The sequence below is a fragment of the Pimephales promelas genome, chromosome 5 (genome assembly GCF_988280905.1).
Source record: "Pimephales promelas chromosome 5, fPimPro1.hap1.1, whole genome shotgun sequence".
NCBI lineage: Eukaryota > Metazoa > Chordata > Actinopteri > Cypriniformes > Leuciscidae > Pimephales > Pimephales promelas.
Window position 1 is genome coordinate 589,605 of NC_142773.1, and position 24,465 is coordinate 614,069.

At 38.3% G+C, this 24,465-nt stretch overlaps 2 protein-coding genes across 2 annotated transcripts; both read left to right on the plus strand.

Moving 5' to 3' along the window:
• Positions 1-1,696: 1,696 nt before the first annotated feature.
• Positions 1,697-9,857, plus strand: bcl10 (BCL10 immune signaling adaptor). The gene is made up of 3 exons (XM_039668822.2): positions 1,697-1,975; positions 3,923-4,211; positions 8,754-9,857. Exons 1-3 carry the CDS (start codon positions 1,925-1,927, stop codon positions 9,131-9,133), a joined length of 720 nt encoding a protein of 239 aa, XP_039524756.2. The 5' UTR covers positions 1,697-1,924; the 3' UTR covers positions 9,134-9,857.
• A 1,182-nt stretch (positions 9,858-11,039) lies between these two features.
• Positions 11,040-23,138, plus strand: mcoln3a (mucolipin TRP cation channel 3a). Its single transcript, XM_039674487.2, has 12 exons — positions 11,040-11,323; positions 11,520-11,684; positions 13,734-13,887; positions 14,085-14,166; positions 14,248-14,344; positions 14,671-14,770; positions 15,990-16,102; positions 17,757-17,906; positions 18,707-18,808; positions 19,862-19,984; positions 20,625-20,831; positions 22,826-23,138. Exons 1-12 carry the CDS (start codon positions 11,120-11,122, stop codon positions 22,979-22,981), a joined length of 1,653 nt encoding a protein of 550 aa, XP_039530421.2. The 5' UTR covers positions 11,040-11,119; the 3' UTR covers positions 22,982-23,138.
• The last annotated feature ends 1,327 nt before the right edge of the window (positions 23,139-24,465 follow it).

Here is a 24,465-nt window from a genome sequence, read left to right on the forward strand (position 1 = left end):
AGACACTTAACCCCTAGTTGCTCCAGAGGTGTGCGACCACTGACATACGTAGCAATTGTAAGTCGCTTTGGATAAAAGCATCAGTTAAATGAATAAATGTAAATGTGCATGAATTTTTTTTTTCAAGGAAAAGGTTAAATATGTAATTTTGGTGATCATAGATTCGTTTTAAGGGTTAAAATGATTGACTACAGGGGAATTTAAAAAAAAAAACATTTAATATAAAATGTATATTTATTTGCAATCCTAAAATGCCTGTTGCCAGCAAGCCGCCCCTTTCTTTCTCTCCCTTCGCTTTCTCTTAACACCTATTTTTGGTCACCTAAGATGGTTAACAATCTATCTTGGCATTTTATGAAAAAAGAAACATCTTGACACTATTATCAAAGTGATGATGATTTACTCACCCCCATGTCATCCAAGATGTCCATGTCTTTCTTTCTTCAGTCGAAAAGAAATGAAGGTTTTTGATGGAAACATTCCAGGATTTTCTCCATATAATGGACTTCAATGGGGTCCAAACGGTTCAAGGTCCAAATGAGAGTTTCAGTGCAAACTGTTCAAAGGGCTTTAAACGACACCAGACGATGAATAAGGGTCTTATCAAGCGAAACGTTCGCTCATTTAATAAATAAATTACAAAGTTTAAGTTTTATAAGCTCAAATGCTTGCCTTGCTCTGTTCTGTGATGCGCGTTAGTGACTCTCCTGTTCGAACTTTTTCCGAATCAATTCGTTCGTTTCGTTTGTTGAATGAACCAAATGACTCGGAAAAAGATCAGTTCATTTTGATGAACGAGTGGTGAAAAGCTTGTGATGGGCGAGTCCTCATCTGACTCTTCGGTGTCCCCCAGGGGTCAATGTTGGGCCCTAATTCAACTTGTACATGACTTAAGTGTGTGGGGGTTTTTTTTGCAGATGACACCAACATATTCTATTGTGATGACAATTATGATAAGGTTATTTAAGTTGTAAATACTGAACTAAACAATATACAAAAATATTTCTGGATAGCAATAAATTATCTTTAAACTTTAATAAAACGAAAGCCATGATATTTGGTAATTATATAAAATATTATTTTTTAAGAATATTCTTTCTTGTTAACTGTAACACAGACCAGGGTGGGCCTAAATAAACCCCACTTCTTCCCACTCCGTTTCGAGCGATTGATTGATTTATGTTGTTAAAAATCAAATGCTTCTCATTGCCTTTGTTGTTATATGTCAACTATATTGCTTGAAATAAAAATTCTACATGTAATAACTATAAGTTATGCATAATTACAAGCAACTAACCCTAAACCAAACCCTATAGAAAGTACATGTTATTATTAGCATTAGCCTACTCCGAACCAGGCTTAACAACACCCTAAAATAAAATAAAGGGTTACACTTTATTTTAAGGTGTTCCTGTTACAGTATAATCATACATTTAAGTACGTAATAATAATTAACTACATGTTTGGGTAAATTGGTTTAGTTGCTTGTATAATTTATAGTTACGCATGTGAACACAAATGTTACCAAAATAAAGTGTAACCTTGCCAAACAAACAAATTGAGAATCCTGAAATAAGGTAGGCCTATATGAGCATTGAGAGAAGTGATCCGCAGTGATTTGCCCATGAAACAGCACAATCAATGCAGATATTATATTACACATTGGGCAAATATTGTGACGTGTGCGCCTCTCTGCGTCAGATGAGGAAGTCGGAGATCCCGGTAGTTCCCCTTTACTTTAGAGAACTATCCTATAGTTCAGTTACAACAGAAGTACTGAGTTCGTGCCTCGCCAGCGCATGCTTGTAAAAGTCTATCATATAAATAGTCTTTGAGTGTTTTCCCGTATTTGACGTGGAAATACGAGTCCATATTCTCTTGGCGGAACTAGAGAACCCAGAAGAAGAGGTGAAGACAACGGAGGATGGAGGCTACTCACCTGACGGAGGACGAAATGGCCGATATAAAGAAGGAAGTGAGTAGCGATCCTGTCTGTCAAAGTGTGCGTTCAACAGATTGTCTGTGAACATGTTTGCGAGTTTGGCAGATTTTGCGTCCGATAAAGTGGAAGTGAAAGCGGTGTGAGTGAGGCGGTTGGTCGCTGATCATAAAACCCATCGAAATATGTTTGAGTAACTTATATTCATTGGGTTTCTGCAATGAGCTGTAAACAGTAACCACACTTGAAGTTTCAGGTAGACTTGGCCTACGCGATAAACATTAGACATTTTTAAAGTCAGTAATGATGACTCAAAAACAAAAGTTACCATTTATTTCTATGAGTATCTCTCCTGCTTCGTTGTGAGAAATCTAATCACTATAGTGTCTGAGTAAATGTGTTCCTGTGATTTGGTAATATTTCAGTCCCCCAGACTTTACAAATTACATATATATATATATCATAAAATTATGCTTTATTTATATCCTACACTAGTCATTTTGTCATGTCTCTGAAACTGAATTTTTACTATGGAAAATGTAACAAAATGTGTGATTGTCTAATTAATTTTTTTGTCAATATTGTTAGCCTAGTATTTTATTTGTGTTACTTTCTTGTGATTTTTTTCCCCCCTAAAAAATGCAAGATATATAAAGTTATGTCCCTCAGTTTGACCGAACATAACTGAACATAACACGCTATTTAATTATTTAGACTTGACTCATACGGCTGTGACATCATTTCCTGGAAATGACATCATTCAGGTGCTGCAGAACTATATACTATGGTAACTACTTGTGTATTTTAGTCAGGCTTAACAACTCAACCCCGTCACATAAAATATAGATGGTAAAATATTATTTTAAGTAGGCCTATATGCAATGTACTCATTTCACTGCTGCCATACGGTATACTCTGCTACACTATAGAGGAGCGGGGGCCATTTTGAGCAAAAAAACTGTCATGTTCAAGCTCAAACCATGAAAACTCATAATTTTGTTGTAAAATATTTGATGTGTCCACTTATGTCAGGAATAGCCTCCTGGGTTAGTGACATCTCAAACCCTAAAATTAGCAAAAAAAACCCCACCCATGGGAACACGAGATATAGAAGATGACCATGGCAGAATATGTTAATCAAGGACTAGAAGATAACATAAATTCATTAACTAACCATTCAGAAATGTCCTGTCTTCTTGAGTCTTTCCATATTTGTCTGACTCTGGTTTGAACTTAAAAGGCTAAAGTTTTTGAGATTTTGTGTGTGTGAGGTAATCGGAGCTGCTAACACACAAACACGCACACAAGCTCTTGTAGCTCCGCCCCCCGCAGCAGCAGCTCATTTGCATTTAAAGGGACAGATACAAAAAACGGTGTTTTTGCGCACCCTCAAAAAATGACAATTTTAACATGCTATATAACAATATCTGTGAGGTATTTTGAGCTAAAACTTCACATACACACTCTGGGGACATCAGAGACTTATTTTACATCTTGTGAAAAGGGCATTATTATACCACTCATTTAATTCTGATGTTCATATTGCACCAAATGCGACACTGCACTCGGGGTTAGCATGTGTACATGTAGTGCACAATGTTGATTTCTACCAAAGCTTCAAAGCTCAAAAAAAGGTATTTGGCCCAGCCCTAGATTTTGGACATACCTCTTGGTTTACGTAATACTATTCAGAAGCAGGGATAGTGTGTTTTCAGCTCCTGTCCTCGGGTTATCATGATTTCATTTCTTCACCCGTGTGTTGTGATTGGTCGAGCACTTTGAGTGTGTTTGGGAAAGTCCCGCCCCTTTCCATAACCGCCAGTTTAACACACTACTAGCTAACGCAACCAGGCCCGCCCCTTTATTCTGCGCATTAATTATTATAATGAGGAATATTGTGTTCGTTTCTGGAAGAAACTCATGACATGAATGATTGTAAATGTAAGATTGTAAGTATTTCACTCCTGCTCTTTTTCACGGCAGGCCATAGACCGGTTACGGCCATACCTGGTGGATAAGATCATTGCTGAGCGGCACTTTGATTACCTGCGCTCGAAGAAGATCCTGACCCGAGAAGACACGGAGGAGATCAGCTGCAGAACCACCCGAGGGAAACGCACCAGCAAACTGCTGGACATCCTGGCGGAGAACCCGCGCGGCCTGGACGTGCTGATCGAGTCCATCAAGTGGGGCCGGACACTCAACTTCATCATCGCCAAGATCACAGACGAGGTGCAGCGCGTCAAGAACGAGCGCCTGGAGGCTTTAAAAGGTACAAAAGAACATTACCTAAAGGGTTGGTGATGTCGAGTGGAAACCACGTATCTTCATGTTTCGTCATTTGGATTTGTTTTTTATTAATCCATTGATCACCCTGTAGGTTTTCAAATATCTAACAAAAAAAAGGGGTTTGACTTAACCCTGTAACCCCATTGGCTCCTCTAACTGTCAGTCAAACCTCTTAACTCCGTCTCTGCTTGTTTGCAATGCGAGGGTGAATAAAGAACTGGATAAATACAACGTTTTATCTACTGTAGAAAACTTTAAGCTGTTTTAAAATATGTCAGTGCCATTGTTTTGTCTAAAGATGCCCAATCCTGGCTTAATCTAAGCCCTGTTTGTGAAACCAGGCTAATATATACAGTATATCAAGGCTAATTCCTTATGTATTTGAGGAGCTTAGTGTCTTAGTTGAGTGGTCTGACCAATATATATGTTATATATATATATCCAAGTCTTAGTCGAGTGAAAAAGTCGAGTCTGTAAAATCTTAATAATATTTTTGTTAATAATACACAGTGTCTGACCATATATAAATCCATAATATCAACTTTGTTCAATTATTTTAAAAAGTGTTTTGATTGTTTTTATTCGTTGAAAAGTAGCATATAAGTATAAACTATAAAAATGTTTCCTCATTTTCTATTAGATGAAAGTACACGCCACTTTCCACCCTCAGAGGCCGTTTACACTGCTATTAGGATGAGTGTAGGTTATTTTGACCACATGTTGTCAGGCGTGACATCATGCTTTTATCACTAAAGAGGTTAGTAAAGTTATTTTCTGCACCAAGAACACTATATAATAATTGTCAACCCTCATTCTGATCCTCATCTTGCGATTGCGGTCACCTTTAAGAGTTGTCGGTAAACGCCGTCTGATACTGTTAGAAATAAACCCACTTGTGCAGACACACGAACACACGTAATCACACCAAATTATAAAAAACATCACCTCGTCTTCTTATCATGGAAGCAAATCATCTGCTAGGCATCAGAAAAGCCTTCATATAAACATGATCCCATTGATATTGACTTTGTCCTGCGATATTTACATGCGTTGTCAAGTTACTTCTTGGATATCACACTTCAGTTCTGCCTTTAACTTGAATACGGCTTCGTCAACCACGGACACTGGACTCATCTCAAACATAAAGTTGATTTGCAGTCTGTTGATTCATATCACTATAGATTGGAACAGATGAACTTGGTTTGCATTTAGATTAGTCTTGAAACAGTCATCCCTTTAGTAGAAAAGGTCAAGCTCAAATTAGACTGATAACTGTTAAGAAGAAAGGAGAATACAGTTCTTAAAGGAGTAGTTCACTTTTAAAAAAAGTTTGCTGATAATTTACTCACCCCCATGTCGTCCAAGATGTCCATGTCTTTCTTTCTTCAGTCGAAATTAAAGTTTTTGATGAGGATTTTCTCCATATAATGGACTTCAATGGGGTCCAAACGGTTCAAGGTCCAAAAGACAGTTTCAGTGCAAACTGCAAAATATTCAACGACACCAGACGATGAATAAGGGTCTTATCAAGCGAAACAATCGCTCATTTAATAAATAAATAACTAAGTTTAAGTTTTATAAGCTCGCCTTGCTCTGTTCTGTGATGCGCGTTCGTGACTCTCCTGTTAAGGGCAAGCTCAAAATGTGTTGGACCCCATGCACTTCTGTGTTTATCAGTGTCCACTTGGGATTGGATCGACCAATATTAACTCATTTCAAGTGCAGCGGATGGATCTTGTTAATAAATATCATGTATCATCATACCCCCCTTCAGTGAAGTATGGCCACCAGCTCACGCTCCCAATACAACATCTGGCCCTATTTACATTCGCCTGTTTGCAAGTTAAACATTAATAAAAGACGAGCGGATGCTGATGGAAACAGTGAGTCGAAAAACACCTTCAGGCTTTTGTTGTTGTTGGCCACAGGGATGAAGTATTTGGCTCTTTGTGACTCGTATAGTGAGAGGAGGAAAAAACACCTCAGATTTCATTCTATATCTGCCAATAATGTCATAAGATGATATTTAAATGCTTAGTTTTATAATCAAAGTCTACTTTGAAAACGTAATGTATTGCTATACAAGGATAATTGAGAGATGAACGAATAAAGCGTGTGTGTGACTCGCCGTTTCTCATTTCACATGCAAAGGGTTTTTATTGTCGGCCTGAAACAGAAGTTGTGCTCGTCTTCTCTTCTCTATATCTGAGTGAAGCGCTTCTGGAACAACAACACATGTGGGCGGGGCTTGATTGTGTCTGTGAGGGATTGATTGCATGGTTGTGGTTTGCTATTGGCTGATCTCATGTGAGTGACAGGTTATAGCCCCGCCCACATCATCAACAGGAATTAGGGATGCAACGAAACGAAAATTCGGGTTGCACTTGGCCGAAAACATGACATAAATAAATAACCAATTAATAACTTGTTTTGCTGGCAGAATTATTTTAACCCTTTTGCTGCATTAGGGACATTTTTGGTCTTTTGCAGTTTAATTTCTTTGACCATTTTGGCTGTTTTAATGCAAATGGTATGAAATTTGGCAAAATTGTGACTTTTTGGATACATGTAAAAAATGTGGTCCCATTTTGCAAAATATGTATAACACACACTGTGTAGATCAAATAGTAACACTCAGCACCATAAAGACCAAAAATGGCCCATTGAAACTCATTAAAACGTTGTTTAAATCTGAGGCTGTCAGTAATACATGAAACATGATTTTTGCACAAACATCCTTTCATTTTGAAGCAAAAGCATTATATTTGCATTATATAGTGATGACGTCACTACATATTTATTCCCTATGGGTGGAAATGCACCTTATTTTAGGCAATAGGCAATGTTTAATAGGTGGCCATTTTTGGTCTCTAACGCGCTAAGTGGGATTTTTTGCAAAGTGGGACTGTGATAATCCAAATCTAAAGTTTTCTCTTTGCATTTAGTTTATTGAAAATAATTAAATTTTTGTGTTTTTTACCTCTTATACAAAAATCGATGGTTTCGCAAACAAAACTGGTAATTAAAGGGTTAAAATCCTGAAATTGAATACATTTTTGGTAGTTATGATGAGGACTGATGCTGGTTAAAATATTTAACTTGGTAAAAGTGGAAAATAATAATAATATATAATATTTTAGGCAATGTTTAATATGTGGCCATTTTTGGTCTCTAACGCCGCTAAGTGTCGTTTTTTTTTTTTATCTGGCATAACACAAAATCTTTAAATGCACCAGAAATAATGTTGCTGCTAATCTTTGACATATTCAAGACTGTGATAATCCAAATCTAAAGTTTTCTCTTTGCATTTAGTTTATTGAAAATAATTGAATTTTTGTGTTTGTTCCACTTATACAAATCGATGGTTTCGCAAACAAAGCTGGTAATTAAAGGGTTAAAATCCTGAAATTGAATACATTTTTGGTAGTTATGATGAGGACTGATGCTGGTTAAAAGATTTAACTTGGTAAAAGTGGAAAATAATAATAATATATAATATTTTAGGCAACGTTTAATATGTGGCCATTTTTGGTCCTTAATGCACTCAACGGTGTTAAAAATCTAATGCAGCACAAGGGTTAACATACATCAGAAAATGAAGACATCACTAACAGATTAATTACAAATATAGAGTAATATGTAAGAGTTTATGGACATTGAGGTAAATGTGAGGTTAAGTGACAGTGTAGAGCCTAGAATCTGTTTTATTGATGTCTTCCCCTGTTGAAACACTGATTGAGTTTTATCATTCAGTTTATGTTTATTTGCTGTAGTAAAGACGAAGATCAGTTCAACTGAGACGAATTTTGTTGCTTCATATTAAAGTTATAAAGCACAAATGTTTAGTGTTTTTGTTCACACACCCACAGGAAATGGCACAGACTAATAATAATTGTTTTACACGAAACACCACAAGTTCTCCTGTCAACTATAACTGTGGTGACAGATCATCGCAAACCCCGTAAACGTCACGCACAGGTCCATGGTGTCAGAAAACTTAGCCTATTAACAAACACTGCATCATTTTATAGTTAAATGGCCCTGGGCAGTTAAAAATTGCAGTTTTAATGGGTTTCAATGGGGACCAAAAGGTCCTGAGTGGAACTATTTTGTGTTCCCAGTGCAAAATAGATTTATTAAAGGAAATGAGGGCGAAATATAAAAATTCGAATGCAAATACACACCTGTGCCAATGTATGCAGTTGGCGGTAAGGCAAAATCATCACAAATGTCAATAAGGACGTACAAGGGGTCAACTTTAAGATTTATAAAGCATTTGTAATACACATAAATGTCGCACATTATTTTAACTACACAACAAGACTGTTACGTCTGAACTGTTAAAATCTTGCTTTCATTTTAAGCAGATCTTTAAATTGTCCATTTCATGACCCGTTGACTGGTTAATAAAAGAAGTGGCTTTTAATTCACAAGTAATATCCATAACTGATGAACTGTATTTTGGTTTCTTGGTTTTCTTAGTGTTTTTTTGGCGATATTAACCCCATATGTTGATGTTTTGCAGCGGGGTCCTCGGCTAATTCAACTTATTCATGCTCAAAAAGTGCAACCAATGACTTCTCCAAAATGGACTTGGACTATGACAAGTACTCCACCATCTGCTATCACCCCGAGGGAGAGGCGAGCACGTCGGCCTCGGTGGCGACGGGGTCCTTTAACCTGCGCTACGGGTCGTGTCGCGGGAGCGAGGCGGTGTCGGTGTGTGGCGGCGGCGTGAGCGTGTCGTCCACCGTCTCGTCCAGTCTGCCCAAACCCGGAGACCCGGGAGCGCCGGCCGTGCCCGAGGAGCCGGAGGACGCCGTGGTCTGTGGGAGCGCCGGGAGCAGCGGAGACGCCAACTTCCAGCCGCTGCGCTCGCGCTCTTTGTCTCCGCACACCTCGTAGCTTTCACCAATCCAAGCACAGGCACACTTTTACAAAAAAAGTTTTAAACTTACTTAAATAAAATGAGTCAAAGCAACACAATTGCTGTATTTCTCCTGCTTAACTCCTTCCCCGCCATTGACGAGTTTTTCCCACAATCCTCCATCTCCAGATCCAAATCTGTGTAAAGCAGGAGGAGTGGATCCGAGCTGACGTCATCCAATCAAAGCTGCCACTGGGTGTAGTGTTGATGAACTCCACCGAGACCTCGGCGAAGGACACTGTCCGTTTAATGGTTATCGAAGTGCGAGAAAATATTGAGTGAACGTTTTGTGAATATAATCAGACTGGAAACTGAACAATGAAACACTGGTGGGGAAGTAGTTAAAAACTGAAGTTGGGTCTACCAAACTCATTAACTCAAACTGAGCAGTCGATGTTAAGCTCCCAGCATGCTTTGCTTTGGATCAGGAGTTTGACATTTAACAGAGTGTGTGTGTGGTCTCCTTGTTGTGCTACAGACTAAAGTGTGTGTGGGTGGCTATGAGTAAAGTGTGTAAGATGCTCCACTCGATGAGCAATATCTGTACTTACAGAAGATAATGTACAGCAATAAACAGTTCATATTTCTCATTGTTTTGTAATGTATTGGCTAATGTTAGGTTATAATAACTGTTAAATGTATTTTACTCATCACATGGGATAAAGTCTACTTAAAACAAAATAAATGACCTGTTTTATCGACGATTCTGTACAATTATTAAGAAGACCTATTATACTTGTATGGTTTGTTGATTATTCTCCTCATATTCTCCATTGTTGCGGCTCCTCTGTCAGTTACTTCCTGTCTCTATGAAGCCGCTCCTCCTGAAAGCACACTGTGCTCTGATTGGTCGGCTGGAGCAGTGTGTTGTGATTAGTCGAGCGCTTCGTGTGTGAGTGGGAAATGTCCCGCCCCTTTTCATAACCGCCAGTTTAACACATAATTACTAACTCAACCAGGCCCCGCCCCTTTATTCTGCGCATTAATTATTATAATGAGGAATATTCCGTTTCCAGAAGAAACTCAAGACTACAATGGAGAAACACTGACACTCACATAGAGATTTTTTTACACACATTTTTTAATAATAAAATGTACATTCATTCACACCAAAAATGACATTTCATGAAAATATAAAATGTGTATTTCAGATTTGAAATGGCTGTAGGTACTATATTAATCACAATACACATATTTAATTACTCTACTCCCTTACAGACATTATAGAAATATCATCTTTCGTTCTAACACAGATTAACTTATAAACATCACACAGATTTATTACACGTATTTGACAACAATGCTAAAATGTGTTGTTAAGCTCTCAGTTTTAAGGAACACCACATTTCACAGTGCTGTTCCTCATATAATGCACTTATTATAGTAATTACAATAATGTGAAATAACTATATACTAACCTTAACCCATAGTTACCTTATATCACCAGCACATACTTGGACTGTCAACAAAATGTTAAGAAACTGTCAGCTTGGAATTTTGGAAATGTGTTTCGCCGGTAGCCATGCATGCAAAATATCAGAATTATGATTGAGTCACATAAATATAGTTGAATATAAGGGTTCATTCCCAGCTTGATTGATTCCACTCACTCTTATAACATGTTTAGTATTAAAGGAACAGATTCTGGCTGATTCAAGCTTTAAATGATCTCTTATTGAGGGACATTTGGTAAGTTTAGAGTGACAGACACATGTAGTGAATGCTGCACAACCTGCTCAGGAGGGGTTGCTCAGCTGTACGGCACGTGCTGGTTTACTGGGAAACGTGTGTCTTTGTCTGATTTTGACTATCAGCACTCATCTGTCTCCGCTTGATGATGAGCTCTGGTTATGCCAGTTTGAAAAAGGGAAAGAGAGCAGCTTCAGTTCCTCAAACGCAGGGAAACCCAGTGTGTGTTCAGTGCCGAGTCATTCAGACGCTCCGACTGGAGAGTGACAGGACTCATGACTGACTTGTGTGGATCTTCAAATAATCATCTGGCACGCAATGGGACGGCTAAACCACACGCGGACCCGCCGCTCATGGACAACTTCAGGAGGAAACTGAAATATTTCTTCATGAGTCCATGCCAGAAGTACAGAGCCAGAGGTCGGAAGCCGTGGAAGATGATGCTGCAGATACTCAAGATTGCCATTATTACCCTTCAGGTGTGTGATTTCATTCACCCCAGCACTGCGGATTTCTTACGTAGAGTTTTACCATGTTCATGTTGCTGTTTGAAAGCTCCAGTTCTTCTCTATATCAGTGTCAGTGTTTCTGAACGCCTGAAACGCCTCCATATACTACATTGAAGTTGAATGTGGACTATTGAAATAAAGTGTTACCTTTTGTATTTGATCACAGTTGGTCTTGTTTGGATTGAGCAACGAGATGATGGTCACCTTTAAAGAGGAAAATCTCATCGCCTTCAAACATTTATTCCTGAAAGGTTACAAGGACAGAAATAAAGATTACGCTTTGTACACAAGACACGAGGTGCATGACCACGTACTGTATGCAATCAGAAGGGTAAGTCCTGGAAAACACTCAGTGTGTTATAATCCAAACACTCAGGAGAAATACCACAACAAGGCAAACATAAAGAGAGACAGGTGCAAATCATAAGTATCCATAGAAACCAACAAGGACATAATCAGTTACCAAGGAAACGGGAACTAAATGAAACAAAAGTTGTGTAATATTCATTGGTGGACGACTGTACATGACGTCACAAGTATAGGCGGATCTTTTGTGACGTCATTGTTTACGTTTGTCCCGTTGCATCATGGGAATCGTGTGGCAGGAAACACCGCTAGACACCTGTAATTTGATTGTTTTGCACGTTTGGAGGAGGATTTGGAGAAGAGGATGGTTCACTCTTGCTGTGTGTTCGATTGTACGGCTTGTTGGGGGCCAGATAAAAAGTTTTTCATTTCATTTTCAATAAATAAATAAATAAATAAGAACACTGATCAATATAGACTTACCCGGCTTTGCAGTCGCAGTGAGCAGTGATTATTTCTCCGTTCTGCGATCACCCACGGGAGATGCGAATCACGCTGTGACTGCTTGGCCAGGTCTAACCTCTGCTTTACAGACTGATCTCATGAAATGGCGCATACAACACGCCAATTCGTATTTCCAACACGCATAATCGCTTTTCAGCGTGTTTATGAACGCTGTTGACTTGTTACATTACTGTATAAATATATGACCCATCACTGGGGTTAATACCATTTATGAGTCTTCCCCTACCATCCTAGGAAAAAAAATATCGCTCCCCAGATGCAGATCTACATTTTGCTTCGTTTCGCTCGGACATACACACATATCTCAAAATGCGTATAGATAACACGCCACTTGATTCGAAAGTGTCGTGTATGTTTACGCAAAAGTCATGATGTCATGTTGCTTTTAGCACTATCACTGCTTTCTGTTTGGCAGAAAAGATCGGCCCAACTTTTCGAGAAACAAAATAATCATAGGCCTCCCGACTTTTGAAAGCCTTTAATCTTTCATGAGTGAAGGGTCCAGGGGTTTCTATTAAATAAGAATAAAGGTCTTCCCAGTAGATATAGTGGCCAAACACGGGCGAGTTGACATCCCAAATCACATGGGCTTTGAATAACTTCAATTTTGTCACCAATACAAATGTTGAGCTTCTCTCTAAACCTCCTCCGGTCGTCAGATATTAAAGTGCTTATATATTGTGGATTTTGCCTGATAACTTGAAAGTGCTTGTCGCGTCTTTACAGCCGGCCATTCTGTTTGTTTTGTTGCCATGCAACAACCACTCGCGCATGCGTACAAAGATGTCAACAAAGATCATCAGATTTTTTTGTTTTCACGGGCCGTTTTGCTTGTAGATTGTGTAATCGGACATGAAATATGGATAAAGTAGGCAGCAAGTGCTAGGAAGTGTGTTCCCCTGTGTTTCCTTGTTTCATAACACCTGAGGAACCCAGATCTTGGCATTGATTGCTTGGGAGGGGAGTGTGTGTCTAGCACTCGCGGGTGTTTGATCGGCTCGCGCTGTATCTTCTCGAGAGATGAGCGTTACGCGTCTTCTCCCTGCGGTTGGATCCAACACATCGTGGCGATCGCAGTCCTGGAAGAGACCGTATCCGTATCCAACCCATATTTTTCCTTCTCCACATTCAAATTATCTTGATTCTTGATATGTGAGGATATCCCATGTTGAGGCAATGGAGCGTCCCTCTCTCTCGTTTACCTCCCTCCCCAGTTTCTGTTGGGTCTTGAAGTATGGATAACACACCAAGATAAGAGCGTCGAGGCTCCACGTCGAAAGGCAATTTTTGGTTCGCTCTGTCAGATAAAAGAGTTGACTTGAAACAGGAGCCGCTGCACTTGTGATGTCATGGACTGTTGTCCACCAATGAACTTAGTATTGAACTTACTTCTGCTCTATTCCTCACGGATATGTTTAATAACGCACTATACAATGTTTCATTTCAGCACAACTCAGTATTAATCTGCTAACATTTTAAATGTCTTCACAGGAGTGACTGAAACTGCTTTATTGTTTGCATCTGATCAATCATCTGATTTGTTTGGTAGTTTCTTCACCTCCAAAACCTGACTGTGGATAATCACGCGTTTGAGAAGATGGACGACATGTTCACCCCTCTGTCCCTCTGCCAAGAGTTATATCGACACGCTGACCTTTCACCTGCCACCGAGTCCTTTCACATCGACCCACGTGTAGAGACAGGTCTGAGGCGTACTTATTGAGAAAAACATCAGAGTTTTACAGATATTATACAGTTACATTATTAGATGATGGGTCAAACACCGGATAGACATATAAACCACATTAAAAACTTGATTTTCACCACAGAGGGACTTTCTAGATTTATAGTTCACTGTTTTGTGCTTATTTGATATTAAATATATATATTTATATTTCAGAATGTATTTCTATTTATCCCATTTCACCCTACACAAATGAAGATTTGGAAAATGACATGAACCTCACTTTAGACTTTCAAAGGTGTGTACACTACGTTCTTCTTTGAAATACATACATAGAGTTTGTTATTCATGAAATTATATTTTTTTGATCCCCTCGCAGGTTGTTAGCATTAAAAATCTATTTTAAAATCAAAGCTATCAATGTTCAATCTGTACGACACCAAGAGCTCCCTGACTGCTATGACTTCAACATTAAAGTAAGCGTTGTTTCATTTCATACATATTTGTCTGATAAAATTACATTTCAATATATCCTTAACATCCAAAAAAAGTTTAGAATTCAAAAAGGACATTTTTGTGAAAGTTTTTACTTCCCATAATCACCCAATTTCCAGGATTGGCTAATTGAGGTTTGACACATTTGGTCAAATGAAAGATATACGTTTTCCTCTTCTCCTTCTCCATTTTGTCAGAAGCTTTATTACTCAGTGTCATCTAGAGAAAGCTATTATAGAGAATGACTGACTCGATGCTGGTGGAAGTTAACTGGATAAAGTGTGTAACCTTCTGTGTTTGATTACAGATCATGTTTGACAACAGTGCACACAGTGGGAAAATCAAGATCTCTTTAAGCACTGGTGTACAGATAAAGGGATGTAAGGACTGGAATGTTTCAGACTCAAGTAAGTTGATTTTCTGACACTAGACCATGTAAAAAAAAAAAAAAGTCAAAACACTATTAAATTAAACATAATTTTTTGCTTGAAATAGCACTATTCTCACTTACACTATCTTTTCTGTGCACTCTCAGAAAAAAAGGTACAAAAGCTGGGGCTGTACCCTTTCAAAAGGTACACTTTTGTACCTAAAGGCTGCATATTGGTACCTTATAATGGTACATATTAGCTCCTAAAATGTACATATTAGCACCTAAAATGTAAATATTGGCACCTAAAATGTACATATTTGTACCTGAAATGTACATATTAGCACCTGAAATGTACATATTATTAGTACCTAAAATGTACATATTAACACCTCCTAAAATGTACATATTAACACCTTAAATGTACTTATTAACACCTAAAATGTACATATTAGTACCTAAAATGTACATATTAGCACCTAAAATGTACATATTAGCACCTAAAATGTAAATATTGGCACCTAAAATGTACATATTTGTACCTGAAATGTACATATTAGCACCTGAAATGTACATATTATTAGCACCTAAAATGTACATATTAGCATCTGAAATGTAAATATTGGCACCTAAAATGTACATATTAGCACCTGAAATGTACATATTAGCGCCTAAAATGTACATATTAGCACGTAAAATGTAAATATTAGCACCTGAAATTCACATATTAGCACCTGAAATGTAAATATTGGCACCTAAAATGTACATATTAGCACCTGAAATGTACATATTAGCACCTAAAATGTACATATTAGCACATAAAATGTACATATTACTACCTAAAATGTACATATTAGCACCTGAAATGTACATATTAGCACCTAAAATGTAAATATTAGCACCTAAAATTTACATATTAGCACCTAAAATGTAAATATTGGCACCTAAATGTGCATATTCACTCCTAAAATGTACATATTAGCACCTAAAATGGACAAATGTTTACCTTTTGAAAAGGTACAGCCACAGTGACAGCTTTTGTACCTTTTTTTCTGAGAGTGTGGCCATCATATCAGATGGAGTAGGGGCAATATACCCCCCTCCCAACACGTTAATCTGATCACTTATGATCCAGTTGCTGAACAAATAAGAATTGGGACATTGAATACATATTTAGTCACCTAAAATTATTCCTGTAGCAGTGCCATAACGAGATGACTGTCTAAAGGTGTCCAGTTTTGCTGTGTTTGTTCCAGCAGACAGTCACTTCCGACTCATCGTTCTGTTTGACTGTGTGGTCATCGGCTCCTGCTTGCTCTCGCTCGTCCTCTGCACACGCTCAGTCTGCACCGGCGTCCTCCTGCAGTTCGTAAGTCTCTCGTCTGACGCACTAAGCAAATCCACTGAACAAATCAAGCCCATAAAAGCACTGTTCTGTTCTATTCTATTCTATTCTATTCTATTCTATTCTATTATGTGCCGTTTTATTCTATTCTATTATGTGCCGTTCTATTCTATTCTATTCTATTCTATTATGTGCCGTTTTATTCTATTTTATTCTATTATGTGCCGTTCTATTCTATTCTATTATGTGCCGTTCTATTCTGTTCTATTCTATTATGTGCCGTTCTATTCTATTCTATTCTATTATGTGCCGTTTTATTTTATTCTATTCTATTCTATTATGTGCCGTTCTATTCTATTCTATTACAGTATGTGCCGTTTTATTCTATTCTATTCTATTATGTGCCATTCTATTCTATTATGTGCCGTTTTATTCTATTCTATTTTATTCTATTCTATTCTATTATGTGCCGTTCTATTCTATTCTATTCTATTATGTGCCGTTTTATTCTATTCTATTCTATTCTATTATGTGCCGTTCTATTCTATTCTATTCTATTATGTGCCGTTCTATTCTGTTCTATTCTATTATGTGCCGTTCTATTCTATTCTATTCTATTATGTGCCGTTTTATTTTATTCTATTCTATTACAGTATGTGCCGTTTTATTCTATTCTATTCTATTATGTGCCATTCTATTCTATTATGTGCCGTTTTATTCTATTCTATTTTATTCTATTCTATTCTATTATGTGTCGTTCTGTTCTATTCTATTCTATTCTATTATGTGCTGTTCTATTCTATTCTATTATGTTCTATTCTATTCTATTATGTGCTGTAATCTATTCACGGCTGGTGGCTGTAAAAGCACACGACAAATGAGATCTTTAATCCAAGAATCAAAACATTAAACAGGACAATAACTCTGAGGAAACACAACCATGTAGACACTGAAGTAAAACAATTCAGGACAAGGAACCGACTGAAACTGAGCGCTTAAATACATGGGGCAAACAAAGGTGCTGACGAATAAATGAACGTGAAGATAAATCAATGAAACACATGGGAAAACATGTTTGTGTATCACAAAATCAAAATGAACGTCTTCTAACTTTATCTTGGGAGTTTAACTTAAAAAAGAGGCTCACATTAACTGAGTTATACTTCCCTTGATTATGTTCACCTGTTGCTCATTTAGTTGCCTCGTTACTCCCTGTGGATTTAAACTCTCAAGGTGATGTTGCTTGGCCACTTTCCCATTGAGAACAGCCAACAGATTTCTGTCTGGATACTTTATTGGATTATGTCTCTCCTGGTTGCTGTATAATCACCTTTAGTTTCCTCAGTTCAATGCTCTGGGTTGTTTCAGTTTGCGTGGTTGTCTATATATTTTCTGTGTCTCCTGAGATTTGTTATTATAGACTGTTCTTTTGGATATATTCATTGTGCGCTTACTACAACCACCAACCCAAACACAAACCTCCACTGGCGTTAAGATTAGCACAAAAATAATATAATAATAATAATAATAATAAAAAAAACATTAAGCCTAAATTAAGAAAAAATCAAACAAAACAAACAAACAACAAATCACCATCCTAAAACTTAAGAAAAAACTAATCAGCAGCTGGGGTGTGTAAGAACATGTTGATAGTCATACACATGTTTCCTCTCCTCAGGAGTACGCCACGTTTATGTCCATTCACCACAGTAAAACAGTCTCCTGGTCCGAGAGGATGGAGTTTATCAACGGCTGGTACATTCTCGTCATCATCAGTGATACGCTCAGTATTGCGGGTTCAATCCTCAAAATATGCATACAGAGCAAGGTGAGCAACAGAGGCTGGAACAAACCCACATTTCAACTGCCCCTATTATGCTTTTTCAAAGATCACCTTCCATAATATATTGTATATATAACATATATAACTGTATGTATGTATATATAATATAAAACCGTTTATAATCTGCCAAATTTCAGAGCTCAAAGTGAATATTGTGTATTGTGTCCCAAAAGAAAGAAACTATTCTGAACTGAACCCAGTTTCACTTCCTGTTCGAACCTACGTAGTTTTGTTACAGATTAGCATAATCCAAGCTTACTTTGACCCTCGAGACTGGAAGAGTTTGGCTTGTGATGTTCATGTGGAGTAGATGTGAAGCAAATACACTTTTATTCATTTCCAAAGAATGAGACTGATAAAACCGACACCATTATTACTGTCAGGGTAGACCAATCACAACAGAACACTGAGTCATCTGACCAATCAGAGCAGAGTAGCCCAATCACAACAGAACACTGAGTCATCTGACCAATCAGAGCAGAGTAGACCAATCACAACAGAACACTGAGTCATCTGACCAATCAGAGCAGAGTAGACCAATCAGAGCAGGCTATCTGAAAGGGAGACTGTTTCACACACTTTGGGAAAAGAGGTGTTGCTGCAGTAAATATAATGAGAATATTAAATGAGTTGATGCATTTAAAACCATGGGAGACAACCAAAACAAATGACAAATTAGGAAGCTTTAAAATAGCATGATAGGAGCACTTTAAGAGGAAGTTAGCCACAGTCTCCTCGTCAGATTAGCAGGAGTTTAGATGTTAATGTAACTGTCCTGTGTCCAGGAGCTGACGAACTATGATGTGTGCAGTATTCTGCTGGGAACCGCAACCATGCTGGTGTGGATTGGAGTGATGCGTTACCTCAGTTTCTTTCAGAAGTATTATGTAAGCTACTCATTTATTCCGTTTTTCATGTGTAATCAGTTGATATAAGGCAAAAAAGTTCCTCACATTAACCAAACACAGAACGTTCCCCTAATGTTCCCGAATGGTTCCCATTATTTATTTTGGGAACCAAACAAGAGCGTTATAGGAACGTTCCATGTAGTTATTTTTAGGTTCCATTTTTATAACGTAAGAAAAACGTTCCGGGAACCAAAAACTAACGTTCCCAGAACCTTAATAGAGAGCCTAAGTCCCGCCCCTCCGCTTCCGGCTCATGGGACCTTATTTCGGAAAAAATATGAATGATAGTCAATGGCGACTGATAAGACAACTTATCTTTTTATTCCGTCTGAACTGCGCCCTCAATTACACATATGATTTTTGTCGATTTAAAAGATAATTCTGAAAGTCAAAAACGTCGCAGTTTGTCATAAAACTGACGAGTAACGTTTAGTTTTATGTGAAAATCGCTCTATGAACTACATCTCCCAGGAAGCGAAACGAGATCCGCTGCTCGTGTGTGTGCAGTCTGGTACAAAACACTCGTAACGTTACGATTATAACGTAAGACTGTAGAAACAATGACAGACAGCCTCAGTAAATGACAGACAGCCTCAGTAAAGTTAGCTTTATTCATTGAGAGAAAATGTGCGCCTTTGGGGTTTGTAGTCTTTGTAATTACGTATTTTCACAGTCTTATACCTCAACGGTTTTACATCAAACTGCGACTTTCTTTACTTTAAAATGTGTCTTGTAAATTGACAAACATCATATGTGTAATTCAGGGCACAGATCAAAATATTTGTTGTCTCTCGCCATTGACTACCATTCAATATTTTTCCGAAATAAGGTCCCATGGTGGTCGACCGGAAGGGGAGGGGCTTAGGCTCTCTATTTGTTTGCTGGGGGGCAAGTTTTCAAATTGAGTAATTCTATTGTATTGATTTTATTGTTATATTTTGTGTAATGTTTAGCTTGAAAGGTGTCTATCTACGTTCACTGCGTTCAGTCTGCTCGTCTCGTGACGTGTGTGTGTGTGTGTGTGTGCCGCAGATCCTCATCCTCACGCTGCAGGCCGCTCTGCCCAGTGCCGTCCGCTTCTCCATGTGTGCGGTCATGATCTACCTCAGCTACTGCTTCTGCGGCTGGATCGTGCTGGGCCCGCACCACGAAAACGTGAGTCAGACACCCAATCAAGATGTCTCATTTGAAGCCATATATTACTATAATATTCCACATTTACATGCTTATAATATCCTCACATTATTATATGTATAGTGTTGTTCCATCCTAATTAAATTGTCATTTTAAATTGAGAGTTTAACAAGTTTTTGACACAAATTGTGCTCAAAACTTGTTGTTAAACCCTAAATTTAATATTCATGCACTTTGTGTAGTCAGCGAAAACTTTTACACAAAATATTAAGTTTTGTACGCATAAAATTGTCTTTGGAAACACTAACTTGCTTTATAAAACAATGCTGTTTCGGATGTGCATGTTTCCTGTGCTGACTTTTGTACTTCCTGTCTCGGGTGCCATGTTTGTAGTTCTTTGTAGTTCTTTTCTCGTTGAATGTCTCACCCAGGTTTGGCATGTTTATAAATAGCCCTTGTGTTTCCTTTGTCAATTGTTGATGTTTGTCACTCATCTCTTGGCTTTGCTTTCTTAAATTAGTCCTTGCACTTAGATCCGTTCCTATTATCCCAAAGTAACAATCATCAATCGCATATAAAATGTCCCAAACTATGTAATCTCAGCCACACGTTTAAGCAGTTTTAAGCCTAATGAACTAATAAAATGAAGCTTTCTTCTCAGTTTCGGACATTTAACCTGGTCGCGGACTGCCTGTTTTCCATGATTAACGGGGATGAAGTGTACTCTTCCTTCAAGAAGCTGCGGGACAAGACCTATGTGGTGTGGCTGTTCAGCAGAATCTACATCTACAGCTTCATCTCACTCTTCACCTTCATGGTGTTGAGCCTCTTCATTGCCATCATTCAGGACACGTATGAAACCATCAAGGTGAGTTTATTCAAGCCTGCAACTCGCGTATGACACTCAGCAACACCACTGCAAGTGAAACTGGAGGTTTTCCGGATATATTGTAAGCCTGTCACCACAATGCAGTGGTTTGGTGGTGAGTTGTTTTTGCTGCTAACACACTGATACTGTGTCTGAAAGCGGAGCTGGCTTGTTCCTAGGGCTCATGTTTGGAAGTATTTTTCATGTTATGTGCTGCCGAAGTTTAATAGTTAGCTTGCATTCGTTTGGGAAGCTGATAGCTAATGTTAGCAATGAAATGGTACCAAAATAACGAAAACGTAAAACTATTATTCGTTTTACATATTCCTCGTTTCCACCAAATAAGAAGTGGTTTGGAACTGGTGCCGGTTCAAAGTTGGTTCGACTAGCTAACTTTCTCGCAACCGGTTTGTTTTTCCACTGACGTCGTTACGTCACTGTGTATGTCCTACGCTATCTCACGACCAATTTGTACGAGTGATTCAAAAGTGGCTAATTCGTACTAATTGATACGACCTCACTCGTACGAATTCGTACGATTTGTCTAAACCCACGTGACGGTTATGTTTAGGGGCGGGGTCAGGGGTAGGTCATTCGTACGAATTGGCTAATTCGTAAAATATGCACGATTTAGCAAAATTGTACTAATTCGTACGAGTGAGGTCGTACTAATTGTTACGAATTAGCCACCTCGTAAAATTCGTACGAATTCCTGTGAGATCGGGTTGGTATGTCGCCATACGTCTTAGCTTTCCCATTCCCGCCGTGTTGCTGGTCACAACAGCCCCGCCCCCTACGTAAGCATGACGTGGTAAAAAACGGTCTTTCAAAATGCCTTTGGTGGAAATAGAGCTCATAACCTACATGTTAACTGAGTAAATAACTAAATGCAATTTATAATAGTTTACTAAAGTAACCTCATTAAAGTGCTTTAAGGAACACTCATGGACGAAGCCATGTTAATCTGTGAATAATACAGCTACCATAGGAGTTAAAAGAGTAGAAACCCAGAGAGCAAACTGACATTGAATCAACGTGGAAACGACGTCTCTCATGACATTGAAACAACGTTGATTTTGCTCATCGAATTAACGCTGAACCAACGTCAGACGCGGCATTCTTCAAAGGTAAATGAAAATCGAAAATTGGTTTGCTTTCATAACGTTGAAACAACGCGTTGATTTCAAGTTGATTTTCCGTTAGTTTTGAAAGAATGACGCGTCTGACGTTGGTTCAACGTTAATTCGATGAGCAAAACAATGTCAGATCAACATTGTTTCGATGTCATATTTCCACGTTGATTCAATGTCAGTTTGCTATCTGGGAAGTATTATTCAGTTGGTAATCATATACAATTTCACCACTAGATGGGAGAAAATCTCACACAGTGTAGCTTTAATGCGATCCGGACGCTCATTTGCACAAAACTGTGGCAGCTTGAGATGTTACAAGCCCCTTAAAAAATGTGTAATGGTAGTCCATTTCTGGTTGTGGAGATTAAAGCGGAGGAAAACCGAGGAAAACGGGATTATGGCAGAGTCTTCAATATTTACTGTCCTCCCGTCTTTGAAACGAAACGTTTTGATGTAATTTTATATGTAGTTATGTTTATTTAATATAATTTTAAAAAGAAGCATAAACACAACGAGGGGTGTCTGTTTTATCTGTTTTTGTGACTAACGTTTCTTTAGTATAACCATGGAGTATAAAATTCAATATAAATTCTCGGTATTGTATTGGACTCTATGATCGGCGGAAGTTATCGAGCATCCTTGCACCTTCACCGGAAATACCGCCGTGCATAGAGCCCATACAGGAATATCACTTCCGCGTATATCCACGCGAACGGGAACAATCCTGTCAGCGTTTGCTCTGTCCCGAGGTAAAGGGAAACTAGTTCACACAGTAGCAGAATCTGTTCAGTCCCAAACAAACACTGACTGCTGTGATGCTAATGCTAATCTCCATCATCACTTCTCTGTCTTTAACCACAGCACCACCAGACGCGAGGAGAACCGCTGTCAGAACTGCAGGCGTTCGTCGCTGAGTGTCGGGACACACCGGACTCGGGGAAGTACATGATGGATGAAGAATACTCCTCCTCCTCCTCCTCGTGCGGCGCGTGCGCTCCCGGTCTCTGCTGCTCCTGACGCGCGCTCACCAGAAGACTCGCGTTATCCACACGGACGGATGGAAGATTGAGAGTCAAGAGCTTTTTCGATGTAATATAATAAGATGACTCATGTGTTTTTATACTATGTAGAATGTATTATATTTGGTTCCCAAAGATGGGCATACATGAAAATGTATTTAAGATAAAAATACAACGTTACCTCAGGTGAAAAGAATCAAATCCAATGAAGTATCCCTAATCTGTCTGGATCTATTCTGAATGCAAATAGTAGCTATGTTGGTGTGTAAAACCTGAGAATCGTTTGCTGTCATTACCTTCACTTTTCCAGGTCCAGTAGGAGATTACACACACAAAAACCCCATCACCATCTACATCTGTAAATGAACTGACTCAGTCACTAGAGCTGCTTATTTCCACATTTACTCAACCGAATCAACAGAACTGACCTAGGATGAATAAAGACACTATTGTTGAAGTTTGCATCATTGATCATTATTTTCTGATCTGATTCTGCTATGAAACCATCTTTATTGCTTAAAGTGCTATAAAACGTCGACGGAGAGGCTTCGGTACACCGGATAACTGCTTTTGTGGAGAAAGTAAACACAGCACAAAGTACACTTTTCAAAAAACGTTTGCTGATAATTTACTCACCCCCATGTCATCCAAGATGTCAATGTCTTTAAAACAAAGTTTAAGTTTTATAAGCTCAAATGCTCGCATTGGTTCTGTGATGCGCGTTCGTGACTCTCCTGTTCATCAAAATGAACGAATCTTTTTCAGAGTCATTTGGTTCATTCAACGTACGAAATGAACGAATTGATTCGGGAAAAGGTTTGTTCATTTTGATAAGACCCTTATTCATCGTCTGGTGTCGTTTAAAGCCCTTTGAACAGTTTGCACTGAAACTGTCTTTTGGACCTTGAACCGTTTGGTTCCCATTGAAGACCATTATATGGAGAAAATCCTGGAATGTTTTCATCAAAATTTATGGAGAAAATCCTGGAATGTTTTCATCAAATTAATTTCTTTTCGACTGAAGAAAGAAAGACATGGACATCTTGACATGGGGGTGAATAAATTATCAGCAAAAGTTTTTTTTTTAAAGTGAACTACTCCTTTAATATACTCATGTCTGCTGATTTTTAATGTATTTTGAGGTGAGATATTGTGCACTGGAAATATTTGCTGTATTAAAATTCACTGTTCATTTACATGAAGTTTACAACACTTCTCATTCACTTCTAAGGCTGTCCCAATTTTGTTATTTAGGGTGTGTTCCGTGCCAATAAATCCTGTTATGCATAATGTCTTGTTGTCATATTTATTTATTGCACTGTTTGCACACTTACATCTCTATGAGGTTAAGAACGCATGCGCAGAAGTGTTTTCTTGACCCAAGGAAGCATTTTATAGACTTTTTAATTCATTTTAAAGCTGTTTTGTTCAGCGGGGTGAAGCCCATGATCAGGAGCCCAAGTCATTTTCACTTTAAATGCC

Bases quoted from the DNA above. Each gene is read 5' to 3' on its own strand.
- bcl10 (XM_039668822.2), top strand. From the start codon at position 1,925: ATGGAGGCTACTCACCTGACGGAGGACGAAATGGCCGATATAAAGAAG. The intron at 1,976-3,922 runs GTGAGTAGCGAT...TTTTCACGGCAG, and splicing joins TGGCCGATATAAAGAAGGAA to GCCATAGACCGGTTACGGCC. The intron at 4,212-8,753 runs GTACAAAAGAAC...GATGTTTTGCAG, and splicing joins GCGCCTGGAGGCTTTAAAAG to CGGGGTCCTCGGCTAATTCA.
- mcoln3a (XM_039674487.2), top strand. From the start codon at position 11,120: ATGACTGACTTGTGTGGATCTTCAAATAATCATCTGGCACGCAATGGG. The intron at 11,324-11,519 runs GTGTGTGATTTC...ATTTGATCACAG, and splicing joins TTGCCATTATTACCCTTCAG to TTGGTCTTGTTTGGATTGAG. The intron at 17,907-18,706 runs GTGAGCAACAGA...TCCTGTGTCCAG, and splicing joins AAATATGCATACAGAGCAAG to GAGCTGACGAACTATGATGT.